The following is a 16,651-nucleotide window of genomic DNA, read 5'->3' as shown; positions in this document are numbered from 1 at the left end:
AACTGAACTTCTGCTTCCAGGAAGATGAAGCAAACATACTTTTTCCCTATTGTTTCTTTTAATCACAACTAAAATCCCTGCCGATTATCTATGAAACAAACAGAAGAAGATTCAGAAAGAAGGGAGAGAAGAAGACCAGCTAGGAAACTTGGAACCCAAGGAATGATGTGATGGTGAGTTCCCTGGGTTTTGTTTTTGCTCACTCATCCTATACCTAGAGCTAGGGGAGCCAACAACTAGGAAATGGCAATGGACACAGACAGCAGCAGGCCCAACCCCCCTGCTAGGGAAATGCCAGAGAAGGAAGGGAGGTGGGACTTTTATCACCACAGGTGGTAATGGTCAGCTCCCATCCTGTGGTGTCAGTGAGGATGCAAAAGCAAGCAACCCAGAAATGCCAACAATCACAGTCAAAAAAATTCCCAAAAAAGCTGTTTGTCCAAAGAACCAGGTAAGGGGCTACATATCAAAGCAGGAAACTTTTAGAAAATAACCACCTGACACCAAACACTGCAGAATAAAACGTTGGCCCCAACACCACTGTGATCAGCAAAGACCAAGAGGGGAACCTAGTCTTTGACTCTTGATAGACTGTGGTAAGGTGCCCTCTCCCAACTCCACACACACACATGGATGTATCAGAGAAAGCTGAATATGTAGTCAGGACTTTGATCTCTGCAGGGTAATGAGGCCACCATTCACAGTGGCAGTGGAGACCATGTGGGGAACCTGGACTTTCACCCCTACAAGGTGGAAATTAGACATCCTTTCCCCCTGGGGTGGTATCAGAGGAGGCTTAGTGGAGATTCAGGACTTTCATCACCATCCAGTAGTAATTAGGCTAACTTTACATACCTACCATGTCAATGGCAACCATGGTTAAAGTTGTAATGATTCAATCCTGCCCCTCCTGGTCAGGACGGTATCAGTGGAAACATAGTGGGAAGCCAGTACTTTCACTACTGCCCAGCAGTACCAAGAAGAGTTCTCCTTATGTCAACACAGACTAAATGGGGAGCCTGGAATTCCATCCCACCTGATTTTATTGAGGCAATGCCCACCCCTTCTCCTGCAGGAGCAGTATCAAAAAAAGCCAACCAAAACAGAAGATCTAGGTAGTCTCATAACATAATACATCCTAATTCCTGGTTTTAATTTTAAAAGATGATGAGTCATCCAAGAACCAGAAAAATCTCAACTTCATTGAAAAAGATCACTCAATAGATGCCAATACAGAATAGAGATGTTAGAATTATCTAAGAATGATTTTGAGTGAATCATGATAAAAACATGTCAAAGAGTAAATACGTACATGCTTGACCCAAATTGAAGAAAAAACAAGTTACTAGCAAATAAATAAAAGATATAAAGAAGAACCAAAAGGAAAATTTAGAAATGAAAAATATAGTAGCCCAAAATAAAAACTCAGTGGATGATCTAAACAGTGTAGAGAGAGGAGATATACTCCAAAACACTTCAGATAAATCAAATGGAATGGCCTGGAATGGAATTTTTAAAACTTCAAGTAACCCATAGAAAGACAGGATAAAGAAAACAGAAATGAAAAACAGACAGAACAAATAGAAAACAAAAATTAAAATGGCAGGGTTAAGGCCCAACATATCAATAATAACATTAAGTATAAATGGTACAATACACTAATTAAAAGTCCACTTTGCCTTAATGTACATGTACCTAACAACAGAGTATCAAACTACATGAGGCAAAAACTGATAGAACTGAAAGGAGAAAAGGATGAATCCACTATTACAGTGGGAGACTTCAACACCTCTCTATCAGAATGGACAGATCCATCAGGCAGAAAATCAGTGAGGACACAGCCAGACTCAACAACACCATCAACTGGATATACAGTTGCGACCCTGGACGACACGGGTTTGAACTGCATGGGTCCAGTAACGTGGAATTTTCTCAAAAAATATATGGTTGTCCCTTTGTAGCCACCAGGTCCACATCCATGGATTCGACTAACCTCAGATCATGTATTAAGTTTGCAATCCACAGTTGGTTGAATCCACAGATGTGTATCCTGCAGGTGCAGAGTAAAAATGTGGGACTTGAGCATCTACAGATTTTGGTATACCTGGTGGATCCTGGAAACAATCTCCAGCAGATACCCAGGGACAACTGTAATAAATATCTATAGAGTACTTCACCCAACAAAAGCAGAATACACATTTTTTTTCAAACTCACATGAAATATTCACTAAGATAGATAACATTCTGGGCCATAAAACATAATTTAACAAACTTAAAAGAACAGAAATCAAACAAAGTCTGCTCTCAGACCACAATAGAATTAAATTAGAAATAAATAACAGAAAGATAACAGAAAAATCCCCAAATACGCAGTGATTATACAACAAACTTCTAAATAACACATCAATCAAAGAAGAAATCTCAAAAGAAATTTAAAAAATAGTTTCAACTAAATGAAAATGAAAACACAATTTATCAAAATGTGTGGGATGCAGGGAAAGCAGTGCTTAGAGGGAAATGTATAGCACTTAATTCCTATATTAGAAGAGAAGAAAGGTCTAAAATCAATAATCTAAGTTTCTACCTTAAGAAACTAGAAAAAGCAGAGCAAATTAAATCCAAAATAAGCAGAAGCAAAGAAATAATATGAATTAGAGCAGAAATCAAGAATTTGTAGAAAATCAATAGAGAAAATCAACAAAACTAGAAGATGGTTCTTTGAAAAGATCAACAAAATCAATGTCTCTAGCCAGGCTCCCTAAGGAAAAAATAGAAAGGACACAAACTGCTAACATAAGAAACAAAAGAGATGACATCACTACAGGCCCTATAGACATTAAAGAGGTAATAAAGGAATACTATGAACAGCTCTATGCCCCAAAATCTGACAATGTAGTTGAAATGGACTAGTCCCTTGAAAGACACAATCTGCCAAAACTCAAACAAGAAGAAACAGACAATCTGAATAAACATATATACATTACAGAAATTGAATCAGTAATAGACTTCCTAAACAGAAAGCAGTAGGCCCAGATGGGTTTACTGTTAATTTCTATCAAACATTTAAGGAAGAAATTATACCAATTCTCTACAATATCCCAGAGGAAAAGAAGCAGAGGTCATATTTCCTAACTCATCCTGTGAGGTCAGTGTTATCCTAACATCAAAACCAGACATTACAAGGAAAGAAAACTACAATCAATATCACTCATGAACATAGATGCAGAAATCGTCAACAAAATATTAGCTAATTGAATCCAACAATGTATAAAAAGAATTATACACCATGATCAAGTAGAATTTATCCCAGGTATGCATGGCTGCTTCAACATACAAAAATCAGTTTATGTAAACCATCATATCAACAGGCTAAAAAAGAAAAATCATATGATCATATATCAGTAGATGTAGAACAAACATTTGACAAAATCCAACACTGATTCAGGATAAAAACTCTCAGTAAACTAGGAATAAAGGGGAAATTCCTCAAGTTGGTAATGCAAATTTACAAAAACCCTACAGCTAATATCATTCTTAATGGTGAGAAACTTGAAGCTTTCCCACTAACATCAAAAATAAGACAAGGATGTCGCCTCTCACCGCTCCTTTTCAACCACACTGGGTATCTTAATTATGCAATTAGATAAGAAAAAGAAATAAAAGTTATATATATTGAGAAGGAAGAAATAAAGCTGTCTTTGTCTGTAGATGACATGATCATCTAGGAAGAAAATCTGAAAGAATCCATTAAAGACTCCTGGAACTAATGAGTTAATGTAACAAGGTTGCAGGACACAAGGGTAATATAGAAAAGGCAATCGATTTCCTCTATACCAGCAATAAACAAGTGGAACTTGAAATTAAAAACAAATGCCATTTACATGAGAGCCCCCTAAAAGAAATATTTAGGTATAAATCTAACAAAATATGTACAAGATTTATATGAGGAAAACTACAAATCCAATAAACAAAATCAAAGAATTAAATAAATGGAGAGATGTTCCATGTCTAGAGTAGTAAGACTTAATATTGTCAAGCTGTCAGTTCTTCTTAACTTGATCTATACATTCAATGCAATTCCAATAAAAATTCCAGCAAGTTATTTTGTAGATATAAACAAACTGATTCTAAAGTTTATACGGAGAAGCAAATGACCCAGAATAGCTAATACAATATTGAAGAAAATCAAAGTTGGAGGACTGTTACTACCTGGCTTAAAGACTTACCATAAAGCTAGAGTAATCAAGATAGTGTGGTATTGGCAAAAGAGCAGACATATATAGATCAATGGCACAGAATAGAGAGCCCAGAAATAGACCCACAAAAATATAATCAACTGATATTTGACAAAGGAGCAAAGACAATAAAATGGAGCAAAGAAAATTCTGCTGAAACAAGTGTGCATCTGCATGCAAAAAAATTGAAACTAGATACAGACCTTACACTCTTCACAAAAATTAACTAAAAATGGATCATAGCCTTAAAAGTAAAATGTAAAACTATAAAATCCTTAAAAAATAATATAGGGAAAACCTTGGGTATGATGATGACGTTTTAGATACAACCCCAGAGGAACAAGCCATGAAAGAAATAATTGATAAGGTGGACTTCATTAAAATTAAAAACTTCTGCTCTGCAAGAGACAACGTCAAGAGAATGAAAAGACAAGCTACAGTCTGGAAGAAAATATCTGCAAAAGACACATCTGATAAAACACTGATCCAAAGTATACAAGGAACTATTAAAACTCAACAATAAGAAAACAACTCAATTTTAAAATAATGGTCCAAAGACCTTACTTAACAGACACCTCACATAATAAAGCTCATATCTCCCCCGCCTCTGCTACCCCGGCCCCTTAGTGTCCAGCCTCTTTCCATGTTTTATGTTTCTCTGGGCACTTGTCATTTTCCAATGTACTATATAATTGGCTTATTTTATGTTGCTTTGTCTGCCTCCCCTCACTAGAATGGCAGCTCCATAAGGGCAGGGATTTCCAACTATTTTGTTCACTGCTGTTCCCCAGAACCTAGAACAGGGAAAGCACACAGTATTTATTGAGTAAATTTTAATCAATATTATCACATAAACAGTAGAAAATCTTGGCCAGTACAGATGGTAATATTAAGTATCATGTACTAAGATGATGGGAGCATGATAATAATAGCATTATTTATAAAGTCCCTACTCTTTGCCAGGAACTGCGCCAAATGCTTGATGTGGGCATACACCACACACACACACACACACACACACACACACACACACACACACACACACACACACTCAGGGAGCAGGAAGCATTTCACTAGGGAGAAGCTAGGATGAATTGGTGTGCCTTGAGGATGACTTATTTTTGGTGTTCTAAATTGGTGTAGCATCCTAAGAATAACTGACATTTCTTGAATACCAACTAGATGGCAACCATTATGCTAAGCATTTGTAGTATTCCCTTTTCATTTTAACAACTGCGTGAGGTTGATACTACGCTTATCTTCCTTTTGCAGTAAATCTGAGGGGAGATTAGAGACAGGAAGTCATGTTTGGAGATCGTGTACGCAGACCCGCTGACTGAGAGGCCAGCTTGTAAAGGCCATAGAACCATTACCAAGAGCCAGTCCCTGTGCTAAGTGCTCTGAACAGCATCTATCCAGTCCCCAAAAGAGGGGTCAGGAAACTGGACAGCTTAGCTGGGTGGCAGAGCCCCATTCAACCCAGGGTTGTCACCTCAAAACAAACGTCACCTTCTAAGGCCTCCCTGTCACCCTATTTAATACTGAGGTTGCCTCCACACTCACTCCTCCTTTTATCCCTCTCCAAGCACGTGACTGGTTTGTTTATCTTCTGCTGCCCACTACAGTGAAAGCCCCAGGAGGGTAAGAATTCAGGGCTGACTCTGGAGCACCCAGAACAGTGCCCAACGTACAACAGACACTCTATTTTTTTCATCCAATCTAGTTAATAGTGTCTTCTAAAAAAAGGTCTGAAGCTTGAGGCGGAAGCAACACTGTTTAAAGATAATCGAGGCCAAGATGGTCTCCTTGTTCCTTTTTGGTTTAAACATTCAATATAAAAGAAGGCAGGAGGAAACTAACCATTATTTATGTGCTTTGGGGTCCAGAACTGGAGTTGGGCACAGCGTGTGGATAATATAATTCTGAAGAGGAGCGTGGGCCCTGGGTTAGAAGTGTTGGGGATAAATGTCTAGAACATCCCAGTGGTTCCCATCAGAGGTGATTCTGTGGCCATCCAGATACCCCAGGATATTTGGAGACATGTTTGATGGTCACACTGAGGGGTGCCACCGGCATCTAGTGGGTGGAGGCCAAGGATCCTGCTAAACACCCTACAACACACAGGACCGTCCCTCCCACAACAATCATCTGGCCCCAAAGGTCAACATGCCGAGGCTGAGAAACCCTGGTCTCAGCACCAGGAGGTGCCCTATCATTAGAGGGGATTTCTACTTCTGAGTGTGGCTGACAGCTCCACAGATGTTACCAGAAGCTTCTGTCCAGGCTGCAGCCTGTCCTCTATGAAGGGAAGAGGACCCACATTGTTGTAAATAACCAGTCTTGTTTATAGAAAGCAACTGTCCCCATTATTGGAGGGATGTACATAAACTGCCAACCAATCCTTAGATGCCCGTGACTAAATTGTAGAGAATGCAAAATAGCACTCTCTGAAAAAGTGCTTTTTAATTACAGCTTTGATGCTGGGCCCTGGAACTGAAAAGCCAACTGTACCCTCAGGAGCTGCAGCCTGTGAAGCCTGAGCGAGCTGCCCTGTGAGCAGCACTTTAACCTGAACACAAGAGAGCCCACACGGGGGCCACAGATGAAAAGTCAGCAGGAAACCAGGAAGTACAGCCCCCCTGTAATATCACGCTGTGTCTGTAATCATGGCTGCATGATTCCAAATGTCTGAATGAACAGTAGGAAATTAAGTGAATGTTAAGGTATTTCCAAATATCTAGGTACTTGACATTCGTGACAAAAAAAAAAGATGAATTGTATTTTCCATTAAACTTTGCAGAGTATGCTTTTTTTTCTACACAACTAAGGCAGAGCAGAAGTATTTAAAACTATTTGGTGAATTTACAACAATGTCCAGAATCACCATATACGAACACAAAAAAATTGCAACGTAAGATCCAGCTACACTAGCATAATTGATTTGTAAGTAGAGTTGGGACGCGGGGATCCCGATGTGATTAGATTCCTATGACATGTTGATGTGTCTCCTCAATTATTTAAGAATTTATATTAACTCTTGACTCAAATCTTAATTCATTTATTTGCTGTTTAAAGCTGTGGTGTATAAGGGCATTCATTTTTATGGTTTATTTTGCCTTGTAGAGTGAAGCACGGGATTTTTTTGTGAGGACCTGGTGCTCTCTGCAAGGCTGTGCTCTTTTGGTTGCTACTCCAAGTCCCAGTGTTGGCTAATTGCAAAGGTCTCCGCTTCCTCACTTCTCGCCCCCCGTGCACACCCAGTGTGAGGTTTCACGTTCCTAACATCGTGCTGCTCTGCCCCCGTTTAGGAGGATCGCTGCCTTCTGACCTCTCCTGGGAGAAGAGGAGGAGGAAGCCTGCGGTAGGGCTTGGCTCTCAGGAGGATCAGGTGACAGAATGCACAGGAAAATGGAGGGGAAAGGCAGTGCCACGATGAGAGAGCAGGGCCCTCAGGCTCCACCCAAGGGGATGGGCCGTGCACAGAAGTGGGACACAGAGCAGAAGGTCTGGAAGTCTCAGGCCAAACCAGCAGGGCCTGTGGGTTTATATTTCAAAGGAGCTGACTTTATTGGCCTCTTTATGGGTCCTCGGTGGGGAGGGAGCTACCAGGGGCCACCAGAACCTTTTCATTATCAGCATGTTATCCAATTCCTTTTTGCCCCCTTCTCATTCTCATTCACTCTACACCTGCCCTGAGGACCACCACGTCTTTCCCAAGACTCCCACCTGTGCAGGCCCCTCTGACAACACACCAGTCTGCCCATGGCTTGCTTCTCAATACCTCTTTCTCTTCCCCCTTCTGGACTGTCCTCACTTCTTTCCTTCTCCTGCGTATAACTGATATTTTACCATCTTCTTTCCTATGACATTTTTTCTTGAAGATTATATCTGATATCAAAAACCATGTCTGCAATTCCTGATCATTATCCGTTGTGCTAATTAATGTCTTTTAAATTAATCGTCAGTTCTGCACATCAAGCTACTTGTCAGATTATTTCAAACTGGTATTCCACCATCAACCCAAATTTACTGTGTCTAAATCCAAACTAACTCCCCCTCCTCCACTTCAGAACATGCCACCTCCTCCTGATTCTCACATTTCTATCCTCCCTACCAAATCTTCTTGAAGTAATTCACAGTTCAGTGCTGGTTGGCAAGCAATTTGGTACCTTGGCACAATAACGATAATGCAATTTTACTCCTATCTTTTGATTCACCACCATTCACATTTATGAAAACATAATCCGAAGAACCAAAACAAATTATGACAAATGTAACACACATAAAATTATATTTAATGTGGAGGTAGCAACTAGCATTTAAAATCTGAGAAACTATTAGGCACAAATATGGAGACATATGTGCTGACGTAAAAATAGAAAAGTGACATATATTTGCATTTATAATGATTGAAACAATGTACAATATGCACATTGTACATTGTAAAATGTAAAAAAAGACTGGAAAGAAATACACTAAAATAATATTTATTGTCTGGAGGAAAGTGACCGTATTACCTTGACTGTATGTTGCTTAAACTGAATTACATCTTGTTCAAAAGGCAATTCCTTCATCATCCTAGATTCCTCCAGCTTTCTTTTGTTTGGCTACCAAGTTTTACATTTAACTCTTTAAATATCATTTCTATCCATCACTCCCTTTTCACCTTTGCTGCCTCACCCTTGTCCTGCCCTGATAACTTCCAGGCAGGATTATGATGCTGGTCCTCTGAGGAGGCTCCGCTAGGTTGATCCATCAACACTCCCAGCCCTTCTCCCTTCTCCTCCTCTGCCACAGAGGCTAGAAAGCAAACAACTCCACATCCCAGCCCAACAAGGCCATGTGGCACAGTTCCAATGAAAAAAGCATTGGTAGAAATCTACTGGAGAATTCTAGGGACATGTCTGCTCTTCTGAAGATGGAAGAACATGACAGGGGCTATCCACCTGCCAAGGATGGTGGAAGAAAAGGTTGAAAGGGCCTGGGTCCCTGACAGCATCATTATAGCAGCTGCTTCTGAACTTCTTATTGTGGGAGAAAAACAGCCCTTATGTTTTAGTTGCTGTTTGCTTTCTGCTACTTCCAGCTTGATGTGCTGCTGACAAATATCTTGCCTAATAGCTGCTTTCCTGCTTCTAGTCTGACATCATTCACATCACCCTATAATTTTTTTTTTTTTTTTTGCGGTATGCGCGCCTCTCACTGTCGTGGCCTCTCCCGTTGCGGAGCACAGGCTCTGGACGCGCAGGCTCAGCGGCCGTGGCTCACGGGCCCAGCCGCTCCGCGGCATGTGGGATCCTCCCGGACCGGGGCACGAACCCGCGTCCCCTGCATCAGGAGGCAGACTCTCAACCACTGCACCACCAGGGAAGCCCTACCCTATAATTTTTATGAGTGAAGGATGAACAGACCAGAAAAGAAAAGTAAATAAATAAATATTGACAATAAAAGCAAAGGACAGCTGACACGTGAAACAATGGTGCAAACTTTTCAAACATGTAGATTCATTTTTAAATATATGGTACTTACAATACCTATCTTATCACAGGACCTCAACATATGAGTATCAACAACAGCAATACTAATATTTATGCAAATACCTGATGTTCCAGAAAGACCTAAAAAATTACAAAAAGTATGAAAAAAAATTTAAGGGTAACCACTGTCCACTTAGTAAGGTTTAAAAAATTCCTACACACATCATTAGTTACTCAGGGCATCAGTATCAGCACCAGAGTACAGCACAGTTAGTGGAGACTCTCAAGAAATATTAATTCTACACAAATATTCAGTCTACAGTGGATACAATGGTGAGTCAAACATAAAAGACGTCACAGCAGTGGAGCTTAGAGTTGAATTGGGAAGGAATACATGAACAAAATAACTATGCAAGTAAATGATTAAAATCTGTGCTACAAATTACCAAATTAAAGCATGGTTTTTATAAAGGAGAACCTGGTCTAGTCCAAGTATTAGTGGGCACAGGGGGACCAGGTGCTGCACTAAGCTCTGGTGATATAAATTTGATTAGGTTACATTCTGTGCCTTTGGGGAGTTGCAATAAATCATTAAGAAGCCCAGTAAACAAACAACTACAGTTAAGTACAAGGAGCACTCTGATGGGTGTGATCAAAGGCTGTGGGGACACCGAAAAGAAATGACTGATTCACTCAAGGATTGAGTTACCTTGAAAATGAATCTACATTCAGTACATCATCACCAAGTGTTACCAAATTAATGAACTATGACTGAATTTAAGCATGAAACAAACCAGAAAAGCTAAATTCTGACATATCAAAAAGTAATGAAATTGTTTAATGGACTTTGAAGCACACAGTCCTAGCTCAGAAAATAATTCTGAGAATTAGATCACCCCCTCTAAGCTTGGTCCACCATCCAAATGACTAGATTTGAACCATGATTGTATGCATTTGAGATTAAGACAAAAATAAAGGAAACAATGAATTAGACCAGACTGTATACACAAGTCAGGATCAGACAGAAAGGCAGAAAAAGTCAACATAAATTTACTGTGTTCTTTTATTGAGATCCAACTAAAAGACTTACACTTAAAAAGATTTAATACTAAGAACTAAAACCAGCCTTTTCATTCACTGTAGTTTTTAAGATTATCAATAAACACCCAGAGACTTGGACCTTACGTTAGTTCTGCCAGTGACCAGCTGTGTGAAGACAGAATCACATGGTTTCTCTGATTCTCAGCCTCCTTATCATGAAAAAGAATAATTTCATCAGTAATATCCCATAATTCTAAAATAGACTTTCCAGAAAAACTATCCACCACTGTATCATTTTCACTGATTTCAAATATTGGCTAACTGTAACTGTAAAAAGTCAGGAGAATACAAAGACATTTTACCAATAATTTGCCAGGCCACGATACATCAGATTTCACAAACAGGACTTTGAATTTTCCTAAGATAAGTTGGCAAGTGTATAATGCCTGATAATTAAGAAGCTATGAAGCCAAAGAGTAGTTCTGGAGTCTAGTGAAGTCTATGTGGCCTCATTAACCAGGAAGCACACACTTTCAATCAGGTGGAATCTTTTTGATGAAATCTATGTCCTTCTCTTGGATAAAGGAAACAATAAAATAATCACCCAAATGTAATGTCACATATCATTGTACAGTATTATGAAGATAAATGAAACTTGCATACAGTACTTCTGCTGTAGGACATACCTCTTCCCACCTCAGTCATTTTTACTTAGAGTGTTTGATAAAGTTGCTTAAAGTGAATAAGGAGTTACAATATGTGTGCCAAAGAGGAGTTTGACAATTTAAACAAAATGGAATACGGTTTTGTCACTAGATTCAAAAAATGACACAGTAATTATATGTAATGCCACATAATAATCCGAATGTAATTGCAGTGTAATTTTTCTGACATGCATTTACTATCCTTCTCCATTGTAATTATTATGCACAGATAACGTTGCCTTGTTTTTCAAGTTCTCCACTATCTCCTTGAGGTGCAAACTTTTCAAATACGTAGATTCATTTTTAAATATATGGTACTTACAATACCTATCTTATCACAGGACGTCAACATATGAGTATCAACAACAGCAATACTAATATTTATGCAAATACCTGATGTTCCAGAAAGAATGACAAGGAAGGGGTACCATTTTCATAATTTTTTGTAATGTAACTTTTTGTAGTATATGATAAAATGGTTTGGGACTTCCCTGGTGGCGCAGTGGTTAAGAAGCCGCCTGCCAATGCCGGGGACATGGGTTCAAGCCCTGGTCTGGGAAGACCCCACATGCTGTGGAGCAACTAAGCCCGTGCACCACAACTACTGAGCCTGCACTCTAGAGCCCGCGAGCCACAACTAGTGAGCCCACGTGCCACAACTACTGAAGCCCACGTACCTAGAGCCCTGCTCTGCAAGAAGAGAAGCCACCACAATGAGAAGCGCACGCACTGCAACAAAGAGCAGCCCTCGCTCGCCGCAACTAGAGAAAGCCTGCGTGCAGCAATGAAGACCCAATGCAGCCAAAAATAAATAAATAAATAAATAAATTTTTTTTAAAAAATGGTTTATCCTGCTCTTCCCGTGCCATCTGTTCTCTCATCAGTGAGAGGGTCCGTGTCATCCACGATGTAAGGGGGTCTGGCTAGTGTGAATGAGGCGCCTCATGAGGTTTTCAATGGGAAAAGCATCTCCGCTGCACATGCTTCAAGGCCGACAGCCACAGACCCCTGAGCACACGCAAGCCTGGTGGACAAGCACAGCTGCGTCCTCACCCCTTTTCCTATCCGGACCCACACCCGCTCCATAAAACGTCATGTTAATGATGTGATATAAGCAGATGCTACATCCTTTGACAAACTCAGAACAAAATTATAATGTGTGGAAATACAAATTTTACATCAAGATGAAAAAATGGATGAATGCTGTAAAAATTCATTAAGTTCTGTGATGGTTAATTTTATGCGTCAACTTAGACTATGGTGCCCAGTTGCTTGATCAAACAGTAGTCTAGATGCTGCTATAAAGGTATTTTTTTAGATGTGATGAGCATTTACTATCAGCAGACTATAAGTAAAGTAGATTATCCTCCAGAATGAGGAGGTGGGCCTCATCCAATCAGTTGAAGGACTTAAGAACAAAGATAGGTTTCCTGAAGAAGAAGGAACTCTCCCCAAGACTGCACCACAGATATTCTACCCGAGTTTCCAGAGTTCAGACTCAAGACCACAACATCAAGTCTTACCTGAATCTACAGCTGCAGGCTTGCCCCAGATTTCAGACTTGCCAGCCTCCACAATAACATGAGCCAATTCCTTAAAATCTCTCCATCCATCCATCAATCAATCAATCAACCTCAATCTCTCTCTCTGTATACATACACACACACACACACCCATATATAATCCCCTACTGATTGTCCGGAGAATCCTGACTAATACACATTTATTCAGAATGTTAAATATATTAAGTATCTTCTTTGAAAAACAGATATTTTTTGGCTTTGTTTATGACATTGGTCAATTCTGTACCAACCCTAGTTTTAAGTTTTGGATAAACAATATTAAAAACTTCATGAAACCAGCTGAGAATAAAGCTGACATATTGAGCTTATGTACTTTCTAAAATTAGATTTGTGCACTATATATTGTGTACTTTCCATAGAAACTTAGTTTATATATTTTGTACAGAAAAAATAGCATGAAAACATGAAAGAATTCAGGTAATCATGACTCCCAGTTAATGACATCAGACTCTACTTCTTCTATGGGACATCACACACAGCAAAGTTCAGTCATTTTGTAGAAATACAGTAGCATAATCATATTCTTATGTGTAACAACTGCAAAAAAATGTTTTAAAATCAGGGTGTATATTACAATATTTTCCATTGTAAGACCAGTTTTACATCTTAAGGAGCAGTTCTTCCTGATGTCCACCACTACTTTCATATCAGAAAACACACTTTAAAAAAAATTATCTTTATAAGTAGAAAGCAAATTACAATGGCTTTAATTTTAGACCAAAGTTGTATTTTATTAAGATTATAAATGGTGTTTTAAAAACGGCATTATTTTATACATAACAGACTGATATCAAAAAAAATGCTGAAATTAAAAATGTTAAATTATTTTTTTTTTTTTTTTTTTTTTTGCGGTATGCGGGCCTCTCACTGTTGTGGCCTCCCCCGTTGCGGAGCACAGTCTCCGGATGCGCAGGCCCAGCGGCCATGGCTCACGGGCCCAGCCGCTCCGCGGCATATGGGATCCTCCCAGACCGGGGCACGAACCCGTATCCCCTGCATCGGCAGGCGGACTCTCAACCACTGCGCCACCAGGGAGGCCCGTTAAATTATTTTTTAATCGCCCACAGAAATGCTGTGGTGGGCATCTTTCAGAAAGAAAGGCCCCTCTCAGAGGCCTTCTGAGGAAAGAGGTACTTACTGACTGCAGAGTCATAGGAGGTCGAGTTGTGCTCTCCTCTCATGAAGGGATATGGCGACAGGTAAGCGTGCGTGCAGTTCTTCAATGGTGGCTGATTGGCTAGGAAGGAGAGCAAAACAAAGGTATGTGTTACTGAGAAGCTGAGTGAAGGTTTGTTCCTAACAGAAGAGAAATACAGGATCTGGGGGTACACAAGCAAAATAAAACTATAGGTTAGATCAACAAATTCAGAGAATTATTGATTAAGGGAGGAAACTTCCTTAAAAACCTCATATGGTAAATAAAGCACAGGGGACCTGGAAAGTAGATTCATTCAAAACATCTAGCTCATGACCTAATTCAAGGGAGAGAACGCCCTTAATATCACCCTAAAATTGAAAGCACCATATTTCATTTGTTTTCACAACTATATTCTCCAATTCCTAACATAATGCCTAGCACAGAGTAGGTATTCAAAAAATAGTCATTTAAAAATCTAATAAATTTAGATTTAACCTTGATTGGTTCTAATTAATAGAAAATTTCTTCTATATTCTATTTTCAGGGAAAAGATGTAAATGATAAACCATACAAGTTAACAATTCAAGTACATTTTTAGCATTTGAAGAAACCACAAGGAAGAACTTTAATGTTGTTTGAAATCTTGAAGATTTCATCATATACCCTCTAAGGAGTAAAGTACTCTTTCCTTCTCTAAATCTTGGCAAACTCTTCCTCTTGCAAAGTCTGACCTACTCCACTTTACCAAAGTCTAAATAATCTTCACTGGCAGATCACAGGCTTATTCTCCTCCCCCAAATGACAATCAGAAACTCTATGAAATACTTCTCTCAAAATGCCATTTCATCATTACTTTGTTCCTTTTACATATGCCATTTACCGTTGACTCGTCTTCTGTGATCTCATATTTTTATGTTATATTCCATGATCCTGACTATTGTTTAAATACCATACTTTGATTTATCACAGGAGTATTTTGATAAGAAGACTAATAATTTCAACCCACAGTAAGTTTGAAGGTAATAAACAGTTCTTTCATTGCTGGATGAAATAAGATAAAGGCTAGCTATTTTCAGTGAATTGATTTTCAAAGATTAACACAATATAGGAAAAGCAGTTGAAAGAATGCATCATATTTTTAAGGAGCTATTCTACTTCAAAAAAGAACTTTAAAGTTTCTATGAGAGAATGGAAACATCAAAAGCAAAGCATTTCTTAATATTGCCCACAAACTTGGTTTAAGCCCAAACAGAGCAAGCTTTCATCTGCCACTTCTGATCACTGTTTTGTTATAAAGAAGATTGTTTTAAACTTTGAAGCTATTAATATAAAATAATACACCTTTAATTCTGGATTTTTAAACTTGGGATTTCAAGCCCCAAAAAATAGCCAAAAAAAAAGCATTTATTTGTAACATAGCAATAATAGACACTCGAAAAAAATACTATAGATAATATCTGTTTTGTTTGTTAGGGTCAGTATATTTTAAACATGAGCAAGGAAACAGCGGATTACTCAATTTTGCCATGAATATTCAGACTCCAATTTCATGTTAGAAAATAAAATAATTATTCCTATAGCCATTTCTACTTAATAAAAAGGAATCACTTCATGAACAATTTGGAAGATATCCTATTGAGATTCTACAACTAAGAATCCAATCCTATTTTACAAGTGACGTGCACCAAATGAGAAACTGTTCATTTTTAATTTAAAGCCAAAGGGGAAAATAAAGCTGAATTCCACTTACTGTACCAGAACTGCCAGATATTGGAATCATTCTCTTCCACAATCCCATTAAACCAACATCTCCAGAAGAATCCTTCATGGTGGAAAGTGACGTTTTCTATCTGTACAGAACGCAAATGAAGTAACTTGCCATCAACACAAGGAACATAATCTAGTTACCTCCAGGAAATTTTTTAAGCAATGTATTTTTTCCCAAATAATGATGATCGGTAGCTTTCTACATATCTCTTTTATGAAGAAACAGACATTCCACTACCATTTTCGGATTTCAAGAGGATACATAAAGCTATCCTCACTACTATCAAGTACAACAATATTTTGAAGAAGAAACGCACATTCTGTTCACCTGAACACTTTCCCACTTCAGTCGCAAGAAGCCAATAATCTGATCCAAAAGCCACCAAAAAGAGTAAAACCCCCAAAGCACCAAAGAGAGCCCCAAAGAAGATGGCAATATTTAGTCTCATTTTCAATTCACTGGTTTCCCTTTAAATAAAATAAGAAAATTAAAAATAGCTAACACCTAGCTCCTCAGCAAAAAAGAATAAAGATTTTTGAGTAGGCAGAATCTTCTTGAGAAATGTCTCTTAGCTCCTGTTTTGGTGGCTTCGCACTCGCACCCAGCCGGTGGATTTGTATTGCCTTTGCTCTCCCCTGGAGGGACTCCAGCTCAGCAGCTGAGAATGGCTGACTATTTTAGGATACTGATTGAGGAGCTGTCTCT

The 16,651-nt window shown here is 38.9% G+C and overlaps 1 protein-coding gene across 10 annotated transcripts in view; it reads right to left on the bottom strand.

Annotated features, from left to right (window-relative positions):
- The window catches only part of TMEM182 (transmembrane protein 182), a 298,426-nt gene that overhangs the window by 263,866 nt on the left and 17,909 nt on the right, over positions 1-16,651 (bottom strand). For 9 of the 10 annotated variants that reach the window (XM_082642687.1, XM_082642689.1, XM_082642688.1 and 6 more), the window contains exons 2-3: positions 15,929-16,028; positions 14,179-14,277 (exon numbers count right to left, since the gene is read on the bottom strand). In XM_082642687.1, coding sequence (XP_082498813.1) covers positions 14,179-14,221 — 43 coding nt within the window. In that variant the 5' untranslated portion in view covers positions 14,222-14,277; positions 15,929-16,028. The remainder of the gene's footprint in view (positions 1-14,178; positions 14,278-15,928; positions 16,029-16,651) is intronic. The other variant, XM_082642685.1, reaches the window with a different exon arrangement.

Source organism: Mesoplodon mirus, assembly GCF_964341445.2.
Source record: "Mesoplodon mirus genome assembly, chromosome: 14".
In the NCBI taxonomy this organism is placed as follows: Eukaryota; Metazoa; Chordata; class Mammalia; order Artiodactyla; family Ziphiidae; genus Mesoplodon; species Mesoplodon mirus.
Note: the sequence above shows the minus strand (reverse complement) of the source record. Positions and strands in the feature narration are given on the sequence as shown.